We start from the raw sequence: 22,301 nt of genomic DNA, 5'->3' as shown, positions 1-22,301 counted from the left end.
AGAAACAGACTGACCTCCAGATGTGTGAAGACGATGCTGTATTCGACGATGATGAGAAGACGACGAAGAAAGTGCACACTTCTCTTCGTCGTCTTCTCCATCATCTTCGTCGTCTTCTCCTCATCAAGAGAAGTGCACACTTCTCTTCGTCGTCTTCTCCTCATCATCTTCGTCGTCTTCTCCTCATCAAGAGAAGTGCACACTTCTCTTCGTCGTCTTCTCCTCATCATCTTCGTCGTCTTCTCCTCATCAAGAGAAGTGCACACTTCTCTTCGTCGTCTTCTCCTCATCATCGTCGACTACAGCATCGTCTTCAACATCATCTGGAGGTCAGTCTGGTTTTTTTGTCTTTACACTAGGGCTTAAAGGAAAAGGGCCACCTTCGTGAAATATGAAGATATCGTTGTTTTTCATTTTGACATTATTATTTTTCATTTTCTTTTTAAAACTGGTGCCAGAAGTGCACAATTCGCGAAAAAGTATTAAAAACTATTTAACATATTGGTACTATGTTGATACTCTCTACGGCACCTACTGTATGATGGCATAGCGATGACGTCACACTCAAGCCAATCAGCGTTCAGAAGACAGACTCGTCGGATTGTGTCAGATAAGCTGATTGGTTAAAGCTGAGCTGATTGGAGCTGATTGGTAAAAAACCAAAGCCTCGCCGCGGGTGGCTGTATTGTCGGATAAGAACGCATTCCTGGGATAAGGACGCATTCCTGGCGTATTTTCTTTTAAAATTGCCGATAACTACGAATGGAGGCCGAAATCGGCCGTAAGGAGGTGGACTAATAGGTTTTCGGACACGGGCTACAAGATGGCTATCTCAGTTTCAATCCCCATGTTAAAGGTGGCACAAATATTCAAGTAGAAACAATGCCCTACATCCAAGAGGCGTTCCGACAATTAAACAATATTAGCAATAGGGACAAGATAGCTCTTGAAGCGATTCTGAATCTGACTTTGTATTTGTTGATGTTGCTGACGCCAACTTAACTGACATGATAGCTCAAAAAAGCATACTCAGCATCGCCAAAAGTATTCGACCCCCCGGTTCTGACGAGTGGGGGGTCGCGACAGAGGCGGATCCAGCTCAGAGTTTTTTTTTGGGGGGGGGGGGGGGCAAACCATAACAATTTATCGATTCTTTTCATGCATCGTCCATAGGCGTAATGTTAAAATCATGCCGTTTGGGGGGGGGGCAAATGCCCATTTTGCCCCCCCCCCCCTGGATCCGCCACTGGGTCGCGACCCCCGCGACCCCCCGTCGGCGACGCCCCTGTGTTCCTTGAGTCTCTACCAGTACCCCCCCCCCCCCCCCAGTGAAATTCCTGGCATTCATGGAGGCCCTGGCATTCATGGCGTGACCATAATGGGACGGTGTAATCGATCTATGAATTAGTTACGAGCGAGCAAGCGCAGCGAGCGAGCGAGTTCAAAACCCGCAAACTCAAAACCCGCAAGCTCGCAACCCGCATGCGAGGTCCAGTGTGGGGCGGCCTTTACTTGAAATTTGTGCTCGATGACGCGGAAGGCTATGTAAACCGGTTGGCAATGGGTACGTCCTCTTATACGGCCTTGGGTACGTCAAGGTGGGTACTGGAATAGGTATGAAGCGAATCCTATTTTCCAAGTGATCTTTACCTGAATTCGAAAACGTATGATTCGAATTTATTTTTATTTGTTCTGTTTTTTTTATCTAAGAGGAAATCTGAGCTGATTTCTAGCCTTGTTACGGAGCGAGCGAAGCGAGCGGAGTCTTTCCTTAGATTAACGGAAATTTCTGAGTATGAGCGGCCGGCCGGCCGGCCGGCCGGCCGTGCGGACGCTTTTGCGAGGCTTATATCTCAGCAACCACTTGACCGATTTACATGCGGTAATTTTTGTAGGGTAGCTTCATTCCTTCTACCAAGTATTGGACTATTCCCGATGCATGTGGGTGACCCCTTATGCACGTGCCACGTGCAAAACGAAGAGGTGTCAGTTTTGTAATTGTTGCAATATCTCGGTAACTACTTGGCCGATTGCGCTGAAAGTTGGCATGTAGGTAGGCACCCACTAGGCACTGCATATCCATGTGCCAGAGTTGGGGTGCTGCTGCACGTGCGCACGTGCAGGGGTCGATTCCAGATCTCGAGAACGGCTGGACCGATTGCGCTCAAATTTGGTACGCGGTTAGGGACCGGTTAGTAGGGTGCCGTGCAAAAGTCAGTTGGGACCCATGTTGCACGTGCGCACGTGCAGGGTGCCGCTTCCAGATCTCGATAACGGCTGGGCCGATTGTGCTCAAATTTGGCACATCGCTAGAGACCGTTTAGTAGGGCGCAGTGCACAAGTCAGCTGGAGGTACTCCCTCGAAATTTCGCACGTGCAAGGCCCACCCTCTCGCTCGCTCCGTTAGTCGCCCCAAAAGGCGTTATACTGGTTTCTATGATTTCTAGGAGGATTTGTTATTATTTTTCGCATTGAATCACGGTAACATAATTTAGTGATGGCCTGCTTCTTATCCATTATATAGTTTTATTTATTTTGGAAATTTTACCTAAATAATTCAAAATTTTTTTGAAAATAATCATCAAAATATATGCTTAATCAGTTTGAAAATCATTGAAGAACGTTGCTCATTTTGTTCCTTGAAACGAATTGAAATTCCAAACAATCTTGCCAAAGGACGACGCCATCTTATTCGTGGCGGGGTTGGGCTCGGGGTCAGTGTGAGATAATGGATTTGTGATCGATTTAAATTCAAATGGACCCTTCATCTGTGATTACCCAAGTTAGTAGAGAGGAAGAGCGGCTGAATGTTCAGCCAGAGAATGGTAAGTTTGTCCAAAAGTAGCTTTTCTTTGATTGTGACGTTTATGGCGCAGTTGTTTTGTGTTTACGTTACACGAGATTCTGTTTTTATATTGAATTTTATGGAATATTGCTGTTTTGTCTCGATTCCATGTGGCTTATGTGCAAGAAATAAATTCTTGAGCATGATATCTGATTTCATTAGGGCTGGAATCAGTGAAAAAATGATGATAACAATGGGTAATAGCAATGACAATTTGTTCACATCATAGACCTCAACATCAACATTGCCATCCAAGATATCAGGTAATGTTACTGATATCAGCATATGGGTTCGGTGCTTGAGATTATATGAATTATCATTTTTGTGACATATGCAGCAATGAAATTCATAAACATTTGTGTTGCCACAATTGCATAATTGTTCGGGCATTTATTGTCCTTTCAAGGTGGTTGTTCAGTTGGGCAAACTAGGCTTTTGAATCAAAATATGGAGGCATCTGATCTAATTTCTAATTTGATTCTGGTAAGAGGAGCCATGACCATATATGGGCATGGAATCAATCTTTTGATTCATTTTGGTAGGTACACTTTACTTCAAATGTAGGTATCATTATGGTTGAAAAGGGCCCATGACGGTAAGATTTGTGTTTGAATAGGTAGAAAAATGTAGCAGGCATGTAAAAAGTGTTACCTCTTAGCCAAGAAACTCACTTTGGCCTTTTGAATGGCAAAAAGACACAGCCACTCTCCATTACGTCAAAGCTGTTTTGAGAAAATCACAGTGTATGCTGTTTTTGTATCATGAATCTCATACATATCAATAGGTATTTGTTTAAAATAAAATTAGATTTTTAAGCCCTTACATTTAATTGTTATTATGCAATTATATTTATTGTAAGGGTTTTACCTGTTGCTTCTGTTTTTGTATTCTTGACATTTAAAATTGTGAATTGTTATCAAATGTAGTGATGGTAAAGAGCAACAAGGCTATTGGCATATGTTGTGATGAGAATGCTATTAAATGCAAATGATAGCAAAATAAATGCTGTTTTCTTGGAAGCCATTGCCGCATACCTGTTTACATTACATGTGACTCAAAAAAAAAAAAATGATTAGCCAGCTGATGGGGAATCAATATTATGATTATCTGTTCACAGTGAATCAATTTGTTGATTGCCTTTTGCTACCTATATACACCTTTTTGCACTCAAAATAGGCATCTTTTCATTCAATTTCGGCGAATTGCATTCAATTTTAGCGATCTCTCTATTCGAAGCAAATGAGAGATCGCTAAATTGAATGCAATTCGCCGAATTTGAATGAAAAGATGCCTATTTTGAGTGCAAAAAGGTGTAATTCAAACTGTTATGATAGGAGCAATATTATTTTACTTAGTAGATAGTTCCAGCATTTCTGTTCAAGATCAGGCATTCTCCTTGAAACACTCGCTAATTTTTATATGATTGGCAATTTAGAAATGGTCTGCATTTATGCCCTAATATGGTCATAAGGAATCAATCTTTTGATGCCTCCATATTTTGATTCCAAAGGTCTAGTTTGCCCAACTGTGTTAGGTAGTTGTTACAGAATGGTGGTGGTTGCTTTTCAAGGTTTCTTGTGTCCTCCAATAATGGAATGGAAGAGTAAGACAATGTACGTTCTGGAAACAGTTACAATATTAGTGAATACATTGAAAGTTTAATGTATGTTGAGTGTTACTTTGGTACTGTGCTCAGTTCCATTGAAATGTGACCTACTAGCTAGAACAGAGAGCAACTGACCTGTTGCCTGTAAATCTCTGTAATTTTCATGTTTTTTTTTGTGAATTACACTGGTCTGCGTGATTTATAAGGTCAATGGTTTCTCAACTGTTTCTAGGTCAGTTTTTCACGCTGATTCCGGAAATGGAATCCGTTTTGCTCGATTAGCTCGATTTTTTAAGATACGTTGTTTTGCCCATATGAACAAAGCCATGCTGGTTGGCTTAGTATAGTTAATCGCACAGAAGCATATATATGTTTTAACTGCAAACTGACCCACTATAAGTGAATCCCGGTCACAGTACACATGCACTGCTGCGACACAAATGACCTTTTCACGGATTTCCGACTGTGTTGAGCACATGGGACGTTCCTCTTCAAGCACCAGCAATAGTCCGCCAGGAAGTTGACGTCCCACCGACCCTCGTACCTTTTTTTCCATCACACGTATGTCTTTGTGGAAACATTCTACCTGCTCTTGACTATAATCACCAGTTTTCTGGGAAATAATCGAGATGGGACCTAAAAAAGTGCAAAATGTATCAGTATGCCCACTCCAATGTGCGTATTAATGCATCTGTGTGTATCCTTGACATAGTGTGGAAACTCGAGCTAATCGAGAAAAATGGATACCTTTTCCGAATTCGGCACACAAAACTTGCATTAAAACAGTTGAGAAATCTTCAATCTTGGATAAAAATGTATCAGTATGCCCACTCCAATATGCATATTAATACATCAGTTTGTGAGCTGTTATCCTTGACATAGTGTGAAAACTTTAGCTAATCGAGAAAAATGGATAGCGCACGAAAGCGTTTTTGGATTCAGCGCACGAAACTTGCATTAAAGAACAGATGAGAAATCTCCAACTTTGGGGAACAATGTATCAGTATGCCCACTCCAAGATGCATATTAATACAGCAGTGTGTGAGCTTTTATCGTTGACATAGGGTGAAAACTCGAGCTAATCGAGAAAAATGGATAGTTTTTTTTAATTCAGCACACGAAACTTGCATTAGAACAGCTGAGAAATATCCAACCTTGGGGAAAATATATCAGCATGCCCACTCCAATGTGCATATTAAAGCATCAGTGTGTGAACTTTTATCCTGGACATAGTTTGAAAACTCGAGCTAATCGAGAAAAATGGACATTTTTTTCGGATTCAGCACACAAAACTTGTATAAAAACAGCTGAGAAACCTCAGACCTATTGAAAAAAGTCTTGAAACGCAGGCCAGTGTTATCTATGCATGCCAACCTCATTTGAAAACTCTGCTACATATTCATTTATTCAATGATTAACTGCTGAAGTGACTTGAGCGAATGCTAAGCCATTTGACTCAAGGCCGAAGTTATCGCAAAGCTGAAGTGTCCAACAATATTTTAGAGCATTCATTTCAGTGTTAGGTCAGTTTTGCTGAACAGCTGAAATAAAGCAAACAGTGCTAGGTTAGCAGTGTGCAAGGCCACTATATTGTCAAAATGTTTTTCCTATGGCTATGACCAATAGCGGAATATGAGTGCAAAAAGGTGTATTTTGTTGGGCTACCTGCCTGAGGCCATTGGCTGTGGGTGTGGTCATTCAGTAAGAGCCTTTCGGTAAGGCCTGGTTGTATTGATTTGCTTTACCTTATTTGGTTTACCTCATTTATCTCATTTACCTCAGCTCTGATCTAGCTGTACCTTATCTAAGTACTTTAATTTTTGGGCTCCTCATTTTTCCAAAAGATTTCTTTTTGACATGACAGGTCATGTTTTTGAACCTGAGTAAGGAGCCCTGAAGTCTGAAGGTCTGAAGGTCTGAAGATCTTAGCCCAATAAATTATCTGATTGCCCAGCAAATTACCTGATTACTCAGCAAATTATCTGATTGTAGCACTAGGACTAACTTTTGGTGTAAACTGCTTTGTTTTCTTCTTGTTTGATAGTAGAAAAGTTGTTTATTGTTCTGCTCCCAGGAACTGTAATTGTAAACATAACTCTGGCCTAGGTACCAAGTGATGATGAACACTTATGATGTGGTGTTTTCATTGTTATGAAATAAATATATTTTCGCACCAAAACGTGCGAGGGTTAAAAGTCGTAAAAGTCGAAAAAGTGTCACATACATGTGCGCCTTACACATGTTAGCAAGTTTCTAATCGCAAAAAAGTCTGGAAACGCACGGGTAATGTGCGCTGGCTTTCGCCGAATCGTGACCTCGTCCTGACCTGGTCTTGGGAAGCAGCTCGCCGTCAGAGGTCACTTGGGTCATCGTCGTGAAATTTTAAATATTTGTGTTAACGTGGTTAATTCGCAGGTACTGAAAGTTTTGCGGTGATTGGTCGCTTTTTTTGCTAGTTATTCGCGAAAAACCGCAAGAGGGATTTTTATCCCTCACTTTCTTCCCTTCCCTCCCCCACCAGCAGGGCGTGGGTTAGCACGCGCAGTGGAAGGGGGCGGAGCGAATTTTGCCCGCCCTTTCTGTTTTTCGCTAATATTCACGCCGCAATCGTTTTATGAACGTCATATTTTCTGTACCTGGCTAAAGTTAAATTGTGCATCTTGCCGTGAATGCAATAAGTACTTGTCGATCTACAATATGTTTAGTCCCAGGGCGGCAAAGTCAAAAATCCCGCCGGAGCGGCGGCGTGGCGGCCGCTCCGGCGGCCGCCACGCCGCTGTTCTCGCTGTTCTCGCTGCCGGTACCGGACGGTTCCGCCTTTTTTTTATAAATTTAGTCCGAACCTTTTGATAGGAAGGATTCACGAGGACAGAACCACCGCTAAGCGAAGCTTGTTGCGGTGACCCTGCCCTCTACCCTCCGATCGCGCAATTCCGGTTCTATGGCAGAATTTAGAGTCCAAAGTTTAACGTGCGCACATAGCCGCGCACGGCCGGTCCCATCACTGACTTCGCCTGGCTACGGCCTGCCACCAACCGCAGCCATACCTGTCAGGAGGCCCATAAATGTCGAGCGCCCGTCGCGCTTCGAACCCGGACTGTTATAACCGGGAACGCGTGCTCTCACCACGCGGAGTCCAACGCTCTACCAACTGAGCTACGGGACCGGACCGGCCTTTGCATTGCCCTGCTTAGCGCTACTAATGATCGATTCGCGTCAGGATTTCTGTGAAGGCTCGGAACTGTTCAGGCAATCCTATGGTGAAAGAAATACGAAAATCAGCCGGTCACACTTTGAGTTACGAGTGAGCAAACGCAAAATTGCGACTGAACCGCTTCCCGCGTCGGCTGTTGCTGCCTCCACTGGGAGACATTTTTTACTCTCAGCAGAGCTCTAATTGCCACTGTTATTGCTAGATTTAATTGGATATTCGCAATATAGGCTCAAAAATGTATGTACCGTCGTTTAGTGAAAGAAATAAGATAATCAGCAGGTAACTGTTTGATATATGGGCGTGTAAACACAAAATTGACCCTCATCTGGTAAATCTGACCCCGTTTGACCTCATTGGACCTTGAAGATATTGACCTAGTTTTATGAAATTAACACAGCATAGAGTTCTCCACCACTCCCACCCGCCCTACAAATTTCGTCTTTTTGGCTTCCATAGGGGCCAAGATCTTAGGGGGGGGGGGGGGCGGGCATTCGCCCCTCCCGCCTCCCCTCCACTGGGTGGAGTTCTCCTAACCTTTCCACCGCGCGTATTAGATCAGTTGGCGTCTCAGGGCAAAAAGGACTGCAGTAGATCTGAGAGGACTGTGCCAGTCCTCCCTCTGCACAATGCACATTCAGTCACAGCTCGTTGCTGTCTCAGTCTACCATGTGTCTGACCGTGACTCCGCAGCCTCGCCCCTTGCACCGTGCCCTCTGACGGGCGCCCACTGACCGCCCCGCCCCCATCTGACAGGCGCCCTCTGACGGCCCCCCTCTGACCTCCGACCTACGGACGGCTCCCCTTTGACCGCCCGCCCCCCCCCCTGGCGCCCCCACTGACGGCTCCCCTCTGACCTCTCCCCCAACTGACGGCTCCCTCTGACCTCTGACCTACTGACGGCTCCCCTCTGACCTACTGACGGCTCCCCTCTGACCTCTGACCTACTGACGGCTCCCCTCTGACCTCTGACCTACTGACGGCTCCCCTCTGACCTACTGACGGCTCCCCTCTGACCTACTGACGGCTCCCCTCTGACCTCTGACCTACTGACGGCTCCCCTCTGACCTCTGACCTCTGACCTACTGACGGCTCCCCTCTGACCTCTGACCTCTGACCTACTGACGGCTCCCCTCTGACCTACTGACGGCTCCCCTCTGACCTACTGACGGCTCCCCTCTGACCTCTGACCTACTGACGGCTCCCATCTGACCTACTGACGGCTCCCCTCTGACCGCCCCCTCTGACGGCTCCCCTCTGACCTCTGACCTACTGACGGCTCCCCTCTGACCTCTGACCTACTGACGGCTCCCCTCTGACCTCTGACCTACTGACGGCTCCCCTCTGACCTACTGACGGCTCCCCTCTGACCTCTGACCTACTGACGGCTCCCATCTGACCTACTGACGGCTCCCCTCTGACCGCCCCCTCTGACGGCTCCCCTCTGACCTCTGACCTACTGACGGCTCCCCTCTGACCTCTGACCTACTGACGGCTCCCCTCTGACCTCTGACCTACTGACGGCTCCCCTCTGACATCTGACCTACTGACGGCTCCCCTCTGACCTACTGACGGCTCCCCTCTGACCTCTGACCTACTGACGGCTCCCATCTGACCTACTGACGGCTCCCCTCTGACCGCCCCCTCTGACGGCTCCCCCCCCCCCTGTCGGCCCGCAGGCCAGGTGCCGGACGCCCGGGTGAGTAAGCCGCGCAGCCTGCTCCGCTCGCTGCTCTGCTGCCTGGGACGCCGCGACGGCTCCCGCTCACCGTCGCCGACCCCGGCGCCCGAGGAGAATGGCCACGTGCCGGTGCCGGCCGGCCACCCGGCGCCCGGCGTGCTGCTGCCGCCGGTCACACACCACGACATGGGCCGCGTCTGCCTGGTGGTCGACCTGGACGAGACGCTGGTGCACAGCTCCTTCAAGGTGGGTGCGGCTGGACCGGCCGGCCGGGCCGCGTTATACTGGTCCCGTCCCCTTCGCTGCACTCTCAGGCCCTGTAGCCAAGCTAATGTGTTGTTCACAGGCCTATTCCCAGCGTCCATTCCCCGGTGTATCTGTCGAAAAGCGTGCCGTTTGACCGATTGCGGGTGGGTGGGTGCGGCGGACACTCGAGAGCTGAAGGTATTTGTGAAGTGTGGTAACTGTGTGACATACGCTGTTACACGAACGTTGTCGAGTGGGTGACAAGTTGATGGTGTTTGTCCGCCGGTCAGCGATATTTGTACCGTACGTCACTCGCGATCGGCGGCCGGGTTCGAGTACATATGTCCGCTCGTCGGCCGGTTATCTCTCGCCCGGCCGGCTGTGCGTCTCCCGGGTTAGTGTGTCCACTCGTCGGTCCACTGTGCGTCTCCCGGCCCGCTGTGCGTCTCCCGGGCTAGTGTGTCCGCTCGTCGGCCGGTTTTCTGTCTCCCGGCCGGTTATCTCTCTCCCGGTTCACTGTGCGTCTCCCGGGTTAGTGTGTCCGCTGGCCGGCCGGCTGTCTGTCTCCCGGGTTAGTGTGTCCGCTGGTCGGCCGGCTGTCTGTCCCCCGACCGGCTGTACGTGACCGGTGGGCCGGCAGCGGTGCCGCCGGCAGCTCCAGCCGGCCGGGATGCTACTGCCGTCAGCCGGTGACCGCCGCTGGGCCCGGCTGTGGGTGATGCTGCCGGCCGCCCGCCCGACTTGGCCCGCCGCCCGGCTCCCGGGGCGGTATGCGCACCGATACTGCAGCAGGGTGGCACGGGCCGGCCGGGCGCCGGGTACGGCCGTGTGTAAATAATGCACCACCGCCCGGCCGCCCGCCGGGACCCGTGGGAGGATGCCGGGGCGCCGGCGGCGGGTGAAGTGCGATGTGGTAGTGGTCCCTGGTTCGCTGTTAACATTTCTCCTGCCCTGGCCGTATTATGCGTGATGTGTCTGCGATATGCGTGCCGTGTGCGTTACCGACTGGTTTGCCGTGTGCGTTACTGACTGGCTTTAACTGGATAGTTACGCTCGTCAGCTTAGATGGTTGTTTTTGTCAGTCCACTGTCAGACACTTGAGATTTTGACTGCAGCTTTTGCCGTCCTCTTTGATGCCCCACTGGCGACCAATGATAATATAATCACTGCTCGGGTAAGGTGACCTCTGACTCCAGCCAGCCCCCTGACGTCTGCTGTGTTCCCACCGGCAGCCGATCAACAACGCCGACTTTATCGTGCCGGTGGAGATAGACGGCACCGTGCACCAGGTGTACGTGCTGAAGCGGCCGCACGTCGACGACTTCCTGCAGAAGATCGGACAGATGTTCGAGTGTGTCCTCTTCACCGCCAGTCTGGCCAAGGTCGGTCGGTGCGAGCCCGCCCGCGGCTGGTGGGGGGGGGGGGGGAAGGTGCACCCGCCGTGGGTGAGGGAGCTCGGTGGTCGCCAGGGACCCGCCTCTGCCCAGCAGTGCCGGCCGGGCCGACCGCCGGCCCCTGTTGAGCCTTGGCAGCAGGCGCGGCGATGGGTCAAAGTTTCGGCGGCGTTCCGTCGAGGGTTCTGATGCAACGGTCTGTCTCTGGGCCGAACTCGAGCATGATGAACCAGGCTGGTCCCTCTGACATGTTTGGGATAATATTTATCCCGGCTGGTGATAACATTTATCACTGCCGAGTGCTCAACAAGATGTGCTCAGTAGTTCCTGAACATGGTGGTATTTAGGTCCTCGCTTATTCACCTTAACGTAAGTCAGGAAAGCTTTATGGTATAGTGCTGTACATGTTGTGATGTTGTAATGTTGTGGGTCGGTAGTCCTTTTCTCGTGCCTTTCTCTGAGCAGCTGCGTTGTGAATGCGCCATTCTCGTAATGAATGACGTTAAGCTAGTGCATTTTATTTGGCACATCGTAACCTGGCAAGTAGCTTGAGCTCTGCGAAGTGTGCTGATACAATAGCCTACTGCCGATCACGCGGGAATGGACGTGTCCTGACCTGACCTGACCTGTGTGTGTGAACAGTACGCGGACCCGGTGGCCGACCTGCTCGACAAGTGGGGCGTTTTGACCCGACCTGACCTGACCTGACCTGTGTTTTAGTACGCGGACCCGGTGGCCGACCTGCTCGACAAGTGGGGCGTGTTGACCTGACCTGACCTGTGTGTGTGTACAGTACGCGGACCCGGTGGCCGACCTGCTCGACAAGTGGGGCGTGTTGACCTGACCTGACCTGTGTGTGTGTACAGTACGCGGACCCGGTGGCCGACCTGCTCGACAAGTGGGGCGTTTTGACCCGACCTGACCTGACCTGACCTGACCTGTGTGTGTGTGCAGTACGCGGACCCGGTGGCCGACCTGTTGGACAAGTGGGGCGTGTTGACCTGACCTCTCTGTGTATTACGCGGACCCGGTGGACGACCTACTCGACAAGTGGGGCGTTTTGACCCGACCTGACCTGACCTGACCTGCGTGTGTACAGTACGCGGACCCGGTGGCCGACCTGCTCGACAAGTGGGGCGTGTTGACCTGACCTGACCTGACCTGACCTGTGTTTTAGTACGCGGACCCGGTGGCCGACCTGCTCGATAAGTGGGGCGTGTTGACCTGACCTGACCTGACCTGTGTGTGTGTATAGTACGCGGACCCGGTGGCCGACCTGCTCGACAAGTGGGGCGTGTTGACCTGACCTGACCTGTGTTTTAGTACGCGGACCCGGTGGCCGACCTGCTCGACAAGTGGGGCGTGTTGACCTGACCTGACCTACCTCTCTGTTTTTTAGTACGCTGACCCGGTGGCCGACCTGCTCGACAAGTGGGGCGTGTTGACCTGACCTGACCTGACCTCTCTATGTTTTAGTACGCGGATCCGGTGGCCGACCTGCTCGACAAGTGGGGCGTGTTCCGGGCACGGCTGTTCCGCGAGTCGTGCGTCTTCTACCGCGGCAACTACGTCAAGGACCTGGAGCGCCTGGGCCGCGACCTGCACCGGGTGGCCATTGTGGACAACTCGCCGGCCTCCTACATCTTCCACCCGGACAACGCGGTACGTGGCGGGCAGTGGCGCCGGGCCGATCACTGCGGCCAGGCGGGCCGCTGACTTAGCGATCCGCGCTAAATGAACGCATTTTTCATTGTTTTTCTGTAGGTTTGTCCTGGTGTTTCCTGTGAACGATTCTGCTTGCGGGTTTAGTACGTATTTAAATCTAACATTACCTCTGGTAGCTCTCTCCTCGTCTCACATTTAAACATCGGAATCCTGCACCTAACTCGCTGTCTCCTTTCCTTTTCCTGCGATAGGTGTGATCCCGATTCCTCGCCCTAGGCGTGGAATCCCTACCCGCGCGCCCGGGACGCTGGGGAGCTGCTGGCGGCTCTCGAGCTCCGTCGCTCCCGGAGCCTGTGTCGCCGGTCCTGGATACAGAGTGTCAGACACAGGCCCGCCCACGGAGTGTCCCGGGACCCGCCCACGGAGCCTGCGTGTGGGCCCGGTCCCGCATCCTGCGTCCTCCATCCCGGCCGTCCGGCGTGGCTGCCTGCCTGCCGGCCCGCCGCAATGTCTTCCTGCCCTCGTCTCAGACAGAGACGAGTCAATGGTGAGAGCTCCTTATTATCCCACGGCGCCTAAATGGCATTTGGGGAGACTTGAAATATTTTTATTCATTGTAATTATGACATACGAGAACAATTTTAGGTTTTATGCATCGCACAATATTTACGCGATTTTGGTTATAAGATCTCTATGGGTCTTGTATTTCACTATAAAACAATGTAACCTCAATTTGATCAGATTTCCGGTGTCCCCCTGTTGTGTGTTTTCGTCGTGTGCGTGTCTGTGTGTTGTTTTTTTTTTCGCCGCCCGGCCTACCGTGGGCTGCCCGCCGCCGAGCCGTGCGCCGTGCGCTGGCCGCTGGTGGTGGTGACCCGGGCGCCGGCTGTGCGGTGGCGCTGGCTGTGCGGTGGCGCTGGCCGCAGGTGGTGACCCTGACCCGACCCGCTGGTACCCACAGGTGGCCTGCAAGTCGTGGTTTGACGACATGAGCGACACGGAGCTGCTGGACCGGCTGCCGCTGCTGGAGGCGCTCAGCCGCGCCGACGACGTGTACTCGGTGCTGGGCAGAGAGCACTCGCCGTCGCCGTCACTGGGCAGCCCCGGCCCGGGCCCGGGACCCGGTCCGGGGCCGGGGCCGGGACCCGGGCCAGGGCCCGGCCTGCAGCCCTCCTAGTCGGACGGCGCCCGGACGCGCCCCCAGACTGTGCCATGGCGGCGAGAGTGCGCGCGCCGCGCCGTGCTGCGCCGCCGCCGTGCCTTAGCGCGCCGCCCGCGCCGGCGGCCGCCCCCGCCCACTACGGGTTCGTGGCCCGCGCGCCGCCCAGATCGCCCGGCAGCTCGGGCGACGAGCAATGTTTTTAGTGCGAATGTGATACACACACACTGTTGTACCTAATTGAGCGCGACAGACTGGAGGAACTATCTGAGGGGCGGCCGAGGGCCGAGCTCGTGCCAACGCGGCCCCGCCGGCCGCATTTATACGCTGGACTGTGAGTGCGAGTATGTGCGCGTGTGTCGCTGTGGCCACTAACTGTGATGGCGGCGGGCCGAGATGAGGAGGAGACGACGGTCGGAGCGGCGCCGGCCGAACGCCGGCTCCATCCATACACCACTGAATACTCGTCCCACCCGGCCGCCCGCCCGCCCGCCCCAGGCACGCCTGTTATATCAGCTGAAAATTTTATTCACCCTGTTGTCGTTGGAGGATTTTGTACGAGCGCGCGCGCCGCCGCCGTTGTTGCTGCTGCTGCCGCCGAGGGTGGCCGGCCGGGCCGCCCGCTGACAGGGCGCCGGCCGGCCGGCCGACTGAGAATCTGTGTTTGATATAGACTTGTTACTGACCGTGGAATAGTAGCGTTACACAGCCGTTTTAGGTGGGCGCGCGCTGCCCGGGCCGCGCCGCCGCTGTGCTGGCCACCGGCCAACCGAGTGGCGCTGTTTGACCATTCTGTGACACCCCGTTTGTAGACTATTGAACTATGAGCTGATCTGTGAGAGCGAGAGAGAGAGCAGGCACTCGGTGACCTGACTGTGGCCTTCCATTGTAAATATATCCCATCAGGAGTACAAGCTCGGCTGGTTACTGGCGGCTCGCGAGCCGGTGGCCGCACGGCTGGCTCTGCGGCTGCTGCTGGCTGGGCGCGGTATGCTGGCCGCACGGCTGGCTCTGCGGCTGCTGCTGGATGGGCGCGGCATGGTGGCCACACGGCTGGCTCTGCGGCTGCTGCTGGATGGGCGCGGTATGCTGGCCGCACGGCTGGCTCTGCGGCTGCTGGCTCGGGGGCCGGTGGGCGCACGGCTGACTCTGCGCCGGCTGCGTCTGAAGGTCACACTGCTGGTCGCCGCCGTTGGCGGCCGGTGGGGTGGGACACGGCAGGCGGTCGTCCGGGGGCGTCGGCCTTAGGAAGTCGGCGCCGCAGCCGGGGTCGGTCCGCGGCAGCCGTTTGCCGTCTGTCTCCAGCGCCGACTCGGCGAACCGCAGCTTCCTCTCGCCGTCCAGAGATGGCGGCACAGTGGCCAGCTGGTCGGTGCCGCGGCAGGGCCTGCTCTCGGCCACTGCCCTGACCTCCTCCAGGCCGGCGGCGCACAGACGTCCGTCAGGCGCCGGCTCGGCGGGCCGCTGCTGGGCCGGCTTGGCAGGCCGCTGCTGGGCCGGCTTGGCAGGCCGCTGCTGGGCCGGCCCGGCCGGCGCGGGGCAGCAGCTGCGGTTGGCCTCGTCCAGGACGTCCAGTACGCTGGGGTCGGGCGGGTGGGCCCGGCGCGCGGCGGCGTAGAGCGCCTGGAACTGGCGGTAGTCGCAGACGCCCATGCCGCACAGCAGCTCCATCAGGAACGCCTCGCTGCGCGGCTGCAATACGGGCAGAGGGGGAGTGACGAGTCATACATCGCAGCCCGGCCTGGTAGTCTAGACGAGCTAGCAGTCGGAGGCAGGCCAGGGGGCCAGTACACAGGAAACGGGCCACCGGGGCAGCGCGAACTATGATAAAATGTAGACCCTCTCGCCGCTGATAAGAACTATGCCTTCGGTCCTTCATCATCAGTTTTACTACACACGTTATCACTACCCTGCACTCATCAGTCAGCCTCCCTCTCGCCGCAGTCACCCCGACCAACGCCACCAGTCAGTCCTCACCAGTCAGCCCCTCTCATCAGTCAGACCCTCCCACCATTCAGCCACTCCCACCAGTCAGCTCCTCTCACCATGGCTAGTCCCTTCTCACCGCCCCCGCTTCTAACCATGGTGAGCTCCGTCTCGCGCAGGCCGGCCTCGATGAACGGTGACGGGGTGACCACGTCGACGACCCTGTCGCGTCTCGGGCCGGCGGCGTTCTCCGGCGGCTCGCCGGGTCCGGAGCTGCGCCTCCGCTCCACGGTCCAGTCGGGGGGCGGCGGCGGCAGCTGGCAGCTGGTGCTGGTGCGACACTCGGCCACCGGCCGCGGCTCCTTCCGCAACACTGCCGGAGGTGGGGCCGCCGGCCGGTCACAGAGAGGGTGCACAGGGCCGTTCACCGAGCCAGTTCCTGCCTGAGCTCCTCTCCCTCCCCGTCCCCTCACTGGCCACTCACGGTCGAGGTGTCCGAGCGTGAGCCGGTCCTTCCAGTTGAGTGTGGCCACCAACAGTGAGTAGATGACCAGCCGGCGCGGTCCCTCGGCCAGGTTTAGCCGCTCGACCAGCGCGCGCAGCTCGGCAGTGGCCAGCGGCAGGCACTGCTGACAGCAGGCGGCCAGCACCGCCTCCAGCGGCAGACGCTTGGTGCCCAGCTGGCAGCCGCACCGAGCGGGCAGGGACGGTCAGGGACGACAGTCACTGGGGCGGACAGAGCACGGAACACGGCAAGAATACAGCCCACAGAGGGGCACGGAGCACGGTGCGATGCGTTACACAGTAATACAGAACACGGTGTGACAACCTCAGTGGAGTACGTTTTAATCGGTTGGTGACCTCAACCGTACCGCCGCGCCCACCTACCCCACCTTGTCCATTTTCTTCATGGTCTGCAGCAGTGCGATGAAGCCGGTGAAGCCGGCGGCCTGCAACTTGCGGCGCGTGACCAGGATCAGGTCGAGCCGCGCCAGGTCCTCGGCGGGCAGACTGCAGCTCGTCCGAGCCGTGGCGATGTCCAGCGCCCCCGAGAGCACGTGACGCATCGGCGCGCCGTAGGTGAACGTCGCCGGCAGGTCACGTGTGCACTGGTACCTGGCGAGAACGCTCCCGGGTGAACAACGTTCTGACTAGGCATAAATACTGCATCGATTGTTATCGTATGCCGCCGTGTTGCCTAGTTGTACACATTTTTATCGCTAGATGGCAGTACTAGCACGCGCCTGAAGGTATGCTGCACCGCACTAACCACCCGCGTTAGTTCTATTCCTATCGCTAGATGGCAATACCGGCGTGCGCCTGAAGGTATGCTGCACCGCACTAATCCTATTCCTATCGCTAGATGGCAGCAGTGGTGTGCGCCTGAAGGTATGCTGCACCGCACTAGTTCTATTCCTATCGCTAGATGACAGCAGTGGCGTACGCCTGAAAGTATGCTGTACCGGACTAGTTCTATTCCTATCGCTAGATGACAGCAGTGGCGTACGCCTGAAAGTATGCTGTACCGCACCAGTTCTATTTCTATCGCTAGATGGCAGCAGTGGTGTGCGCCTGGAAGTATGCTGTACCGCACAGCGAGCTGGTTCTATTTCTATCGCTAGATGGCAGCAGCGATGTGCGCCTGAAAGTATGCTGTACCGCACAACGCGCTGGTTCTATTTCTATCGGTAGATGGCAGCAGTGGTGTGCGCCTGGAAGTATGCTGTACCGCACAGCGCGCTGGTTCTATTTCTATCGCTAGATGGCAGCAGTGGTGTGCGCCTGGAAGTATGCTGTACCGCACAGCGCGCTGGTTCTATTTCTATCGCTAGATGGCAGCAGTGGTGTGCGCCTGGAAGTACGCTGTACCGCACAGCGCGCTGGTTCTATTTCTATCGCTAGATGGCAGCAGTGGTGTGCGCCTGGAAGTACGCTGTACCGCACAGCGCGCTGGTTCTATTTCTATCGCTAGATGGCAGCAGCGGTGTGCGCCTGAAAGTATGCTGTACCGCACAGTTTACTCGTTTTCGAGGTGCGACGTGCAATTAGGCATGGCGGCAAGTCACAGGAGCATTTCTGATGGTAAGATATCAATTCACTGACTGAGAAGTGTCATTGAGAACGAAACTGTCGTAGCGGTGACAATGTCAAGTGATTTCAAGTCCCAGTCCCAAAGCATTAAGTTGCCATAGTGTGGGAGGAAAGTGCATGCTGTCGTCACGGTGCAGCATCGAACAGAAAAAATACGTAATTTGGCTAAAAATATGGATTTACAACAAAAAAAGTAGGCACCCACCATGACTCAGGCTAATTTTTTTCTGCATTCACTCCTGCAGCTCCCGTAGTCCCCCTAGTGCGTGCGCCGACTGAGCCGACTGAGCCGGCTGAAGCCGGGTTCACACGGGCCACTGACTACCGGGTCGGCCTTACCTGTCGAGCGGCTGTCCGACGCGGTCCTGGTGGAGCTCGCGCCAGCTCTCGGCCCGCCAGCTGCAGACGGCGCTCAGCGGTTTGGACGGACCCGGCCAGGTGACACACTCCTTCACTCGGCGACCCGTGTGGTTCTCCTCGTTGTAGGTGGGTACGCCGAACTTGGCCTTGGTGTTGAACCCCTGGCCGTAACTGCCGGCCACCCGGGTACCCGGGAGAGTCAGTGAAGGGACTCTGACTTCTGACCTTAGTGAATAGCCGTATCGTCAGTCCCGCCACTCCCAGGTATAGTCCCCCACATGTATCCGCTGTCAGTGTCATGTCGGTCGGTGTCGACCGGTGTCGGTCGGTGCCGGTCATTGCCGGACGGAGCAGTCGGTGTCGGTCGGTGTCGGTATCGGTCGGTATCGGTCGGTGTCGGTCGGTGTTGGTGTCGGTCGGTATCGGTATCGGTCGGTATCGGTATCGGTCGGTGCCGGTCAGTGTCGGAGGGAGTTGTCGGTCGGTGTAGGTTATTTCGGTCAGTATTGGTCGGTGTCAGTCGGTGTCTCTCCACGGACTGACCTGCGGTGCGTCTGTTCGCCGGGGTTGGTGTGCCGGTGGGAGCGCCGGTACAGGTCGGTGCCCTTACACCAGTTGGCCTGGAACTCCTGGGCCGTTCGGTAGGGACTGACACACTGGGCCACCGTGTCGCCTGTCCGACAGCACACACCAGTGACTCACACTTCACAGCCCTGTGTATCAATCACTTCCATATCACAGCGGCGACAGTCCCCACAGTTCCCCACCTGTCGTCACCGGCTCCCCGCTCCCAGCCAGGTGTGCTCGGTGAGTTCTCACCATACTTGGTGGGCAGGCCGAAGGTGGCGGCGCCGGCGCAGGCCAGGTGGGGCGGCACGGCCGGCTGGCGGAGCGGCGCGCAGCCCACCGGCCGGCGCAGTGTCGAGTCGTAGGTGAGACGGCGCGCGGCCGCCAGCAGCCGGTGGGGACGGGCCACCACCGGAGGGTTCACCACGTCACCGGCCTGACAGGAGGCGGGGCGGGTCACAGAGGCACAGGACGGGCCACCACCGGAGGGTTCACCACGTCACCGGCCTGACCGGGGGCGGCAGGGCGGGTCACAGAGGCACAGGACGGGCCACTGCCGGAGGGTTCACCACGTCACCGGCCTGACCGCGGGCGGGACAGGCCACAGGACAGGTCACTGAACACTGTGAACAGGGCAGGTCTCAGGACAGGGAACAGAACAGGGCACCACCGGAGGGCTCACCACGTCACCGGCCTGACCGCGGGCGGGACAGGCCACAGGACAGGTCACATTACGGATCACAGGGTCACAGGACAGGTCACAGGAAGGACCACAGGGTCACAGGATAGGTCATAGGGTGGGCCACCAGGGCAAGATATAGGAGAAACAGGTTCTTGTTCAGGAATATGTCGGCTTTTGTAACTGCTGTGCAGTAAGAGAGCCTCAGACACTGAATAAAGTTAAAAGTACTTGAAGACGTAACATAGGTATATGTTACGCCTTCATTCATTACATATGGTCGATGATGATTTTTTTTCAACATATCTTCTATAATTGCAATGTGGAATATAATGTGCGTTTATGCCCATGAATCATCAATGGATTACCTATCATTTTCGAATTTACGACGTGCTACGTTTCTGCAGTATGATTCAGAACAATGTACCGAACGTTGGACGGAGCGAATTACAAACAGCACTGGCGTTATAATGGGATCAAGAGCGTGTGACTACTCGAGCACATACCAGAGACTTGGTGCCGAACTTTGTGCCGTGAACTTGGTTGGGCTTGTCGTTGGGGTCGTCGGCCACTCCCCAGTGGTAGGTCTTGGCTCCGGGGTCGGCGTAGTGGGCCCTGCGGAACTTGCGCACCGAGTCGGGGGTCGGGGGCCCTCTCGGCGGGTGCAGTAGCTCACCCACCAGGTCCGAGTGGATGGCATGGTACAGCTGCCGGCCAAACAACGAACGGTAGATTACTGGATTCGGTGCCAATAAATAGCTATCAACTCCTTTTGTAGAAGTGACGACGTTCTAAGACATTTCAAGCGTTTCAGAACAATATTGAAATATTCAAGAGTCTGAGCAAATATAACCTATGTATGCCGGTTAGCTAATACAGGGCGCATTCTGTGTTATCTACCTTTGGTATAGGTACTGGACTGGTTAACAATCTACAGTCCTTCCTATCTGGGCAGGGAGACTTACGTTTGTATCAGCCTGATTGTAATGCGATGTATCTGATGTCATGGTAAAAGACCGCGCCGTTTCTTCTTGGCTTCTTCCAATACGTCGTTCATGTTCGCAGCTTCATGTCGGTTCTAAGCTGTTTCTGAATTAATAAGCGATCGATTTTATTTACGTAATGATAAAAGCATGTTGACGTCGGGTCTATCGTTTAATCAAAGTTGGTAGGCAGCTTGTGACTCAGAAACTCAGAAATTTCGTAAAACGTCTTCCAGCGAAAATAACACCTTTTGATTAGATGTTAACAGATTGCACGTGCGCATTGCTGCTGTTGTCTCTCGAATATCTATCCGCAACGGTGAGCACTATCGCACGCACATACGTTCCTGAACTGAATTGAATCAACTATTTCATGTATGTGTTACGGGTCATATGCTAACTTGGGCAGTATGCAAACTACCCGGGCAGTATGCAAACTACCCAACAGCCCGGGCAGTATGCATACCGCCCGGGTAGTATGCATACTACCCGACCCCTTGGGCAGTATGCATACCGCCCGGGAAGTTTGCATACTGCCCGGGTAGTATGCATACTACCCACTTTTCAGCTCACGGGCAAGATGTTTACTCGGGCAATATGCTGACCGTGGCTCGTGAGACTAGTTAAAGCAAAAGCTCGCATATACATGTCAATGACAGACGCTTTCACCCGCGCTGGGGCGGTGCTCGGCGCCAGCCGTGCCGGGCTGGGGGGAGGGGGGATTAAACACTTCTGCTCGGCTCCTGTGCCACTTAGCGGCACAGGAGTAAGCGGCATGTAAGATGCGGTAACCGGCATTCGAAATTGCGTAAAAAAATCATGACGAACTTACTCTAGTCATTTTTTTTTAGGTCAGAGGCCAATTCTACCAACATAAAAATAGACGCCTGCTGCAATTTTTCGCCTCAAAACGGCTTCACATACGGAGCGTTTACGGTAAAGCCCTATCCGCTTATCCCATCGCGTTTATGTTACGTATGTGAAGCGGTCTTCAGGCAAAAAAAAAAAAAACCGGCAGACGGCTATTTTTCTGTTGGTAAAACTGGCCTCAGGTCAAAGAATAGGGCACCAAAGGTCATCAAATGTTAAATTTCGCCTTTTTCATTTTTTTTTACAAAATTGCCCATAAATCAGTGTATTCGATAGCTCTTTTAGAGGTTTCTGGAATAAGCACTCAAAGTTGATCTAAGCTCAAAATTTGACCTGAGGTCAAGGTCACCAGTTTTACCAACAGAAAAATAACCGCCTGCCGGAATTTTTTGTCCAAAGACCGCTTCACATACGTAACCGCGATGGCCACAGCGGATAGGGCTTAACCGTTAATGCTCATATGTGAAGCGGTCTTTAGCCAAAAAATTCCGACCGGCGGCTATTTTTCTGTTGGTAAAACTGGCCTCTGACCTGGTAACCTGACCATGATAATTTGTGACGTCTTACATGTAAATGGTTTCCGATGCAACATTAGCTATTGAAACTATATTAACGCCCTCTACAGATCCAGGTGCCAAACCAAATCGAGTGATGACACTATAGATCTGTCGTCATTTCAGATGAAAATGGCTTGTTGGCCGCTGGCTAATTAACAATAAAATTCTGGGAAAATAATTTTAAGTCTTTATATTTCAATCCTTACTCCACCCTTCAATCGATAAATCACGTTTGACGGCAAAAAGACTTCGCGGTTGAACTACGTTACTTAGGTAGTCATTAATATTTTGAAAATGGACATGGAATACACAACTTTAATACAAGAAGCGGGCAGTATGCAAACTGCCCAAGCTTTTGGGCGGTATGCATACTGCCCAAGGGGTCGGGTAGTATGCATACTACCCGGGTGGTATGCATACTGCCCGGGCTGTTTGGTAGTTTGCATACTGCCCAAGTTAGC

At 53.6% G+C, this 22,301-nt stretch overlaps 2 protein-coding genes across 3 annotated transcripts; one reads left to right on the top strand and one right to left on the bottom strand.

Annotated features, from left to right (window-relative positions):
* Positions 1–2,663: 2,663 nt before the first annotated feature.
* Positions 2,664–14,721, top strand: LOC122373486 (carboxy-terminal domain RNA polymerase II polypeptide A small phosphatase 1-like). Its single transcript, XM_043351597.1, has 5 exons — positions 2,664–2,825; positions 9,342–9,589; positions 10,822–10,971; positions 12,460–12,645; positions 13,610–14,721. The coding sequence occupies exons 1-5, from the start codon at positions 2,756–2,758 to the stop codon at positions 13,823–13,825; spliced, it is 870 nt and encodes a 289-aa protein (XP_043207532.1). The 5' UTR covers positions 2,664–2,755; the 3' UTR covers positions 13,826–14,721.
* Positions 14,668–20,649, bottom strand: LOC122373485 (EF-hand domain-containing family member B-like). 2 transcript variants are annotated; one of them, XM_043351595.1, is made up of 9 exons: positions 20,396–20,649; positions 19,937–20,137; positions 19,004–19,187; positions 18,728–18,857; positions 18,164–18,355; positions 16,627–16,849; positions 16,218–16,413; positions 15,889–16,106; positions 14,668–15,499 (listed from the first exon to the last, which is right to left on the bottom strand). In XM_043351595.1, exons 1-9 carry the CDS (start codon positions 20,435–20,437, stop codon positions 14,732–14,734), a joined length of 2,154 nt encoding a protein of 717 aa, XP_043207530.1. In that variant the 5' UTR covers positions 20,438–20,649; the 3' UTR covers positions 14,668–14,731. The 2 variants fall into 2 exon arrangements, with proteins under 2 accessions (XP_043207530.1, XP_043207529.1); XM_043351594.1 differs by having other exon boundaries at positions 15,889–16,413; positions 20,396–20,635.
* Between the last annotated feature and the right edge of the window lie 1,652 nt (positions 20,650–22,301).

Source organism: Amphibalanus amphitrite, unplaced genomic scaffold (assembly GCF_019059575.1).
Source record: "Amphibalanus amphitrite isolate SeventyFive unplaced genomic scaffold, NRLGWU_Aamphi_draft 001504F_arrow, whole genome shotgun sequence".
NCBI classification, from domain to species: domain Eukaryota; kingdom Metazoa; phylum Arthropoda; class Thecostraca; order Balanomorpha; family Balanidae; genus Amphibalanus; species Amphibalanus amphitrite.
The sequence above is the reverse complement of the archived record's forward strand: the minus strand, read 5'-3'. Positions and strand labels throughout refer to the sequence as shown.

Excerpts from the sequence above, each read along its gene's own strand:
- LOC122373485 (XM_043351594.1), bottom strand. The coding sequence starts at position 20,437 with ATGACATCAGATACATCGCATTACAATCAGGCTGATACAAAC. Across the intron at positions 18,858-19,003 it reads CGGCCTGCCCACCAAGTATG|GCGACACGGTGGCCCAGTGT; the intron begins GTGAGAACTCAC and ends GCTGTCGGACAG. Across the intron at positions 15,500-15,888 it reads GCGAGACGGAGCTCACCATG|CCGCGCAGCGAGGCGTTCCT; the intron begins GTTAGAAGCGGG and ends CCCGTATTGCAG.
- LOC122373486 (XM_043351597.1), top strand. The coding sequence starts at position 2,756 with ATGGACCCTTCATCTGTGATTACCCAAGTTAGTAGAGAGGAAGAGCGG. Across the intron at positions 9,590-10,821 it reads TGGTGCACAGCTCCTTCAAG|CCGATCAACAACGCCGACTT; the intron begins GTGGGTGCGGCT and ends TCCCACCGGCAG. Across the intron at positions 12,646-13,609 it reads TCTTCCACCCGGACAACGCG|GTGGCCTGCAAGTCGTGGTT; the intron begins GTACGTGGCGGG and ends TGGTACCCACAG.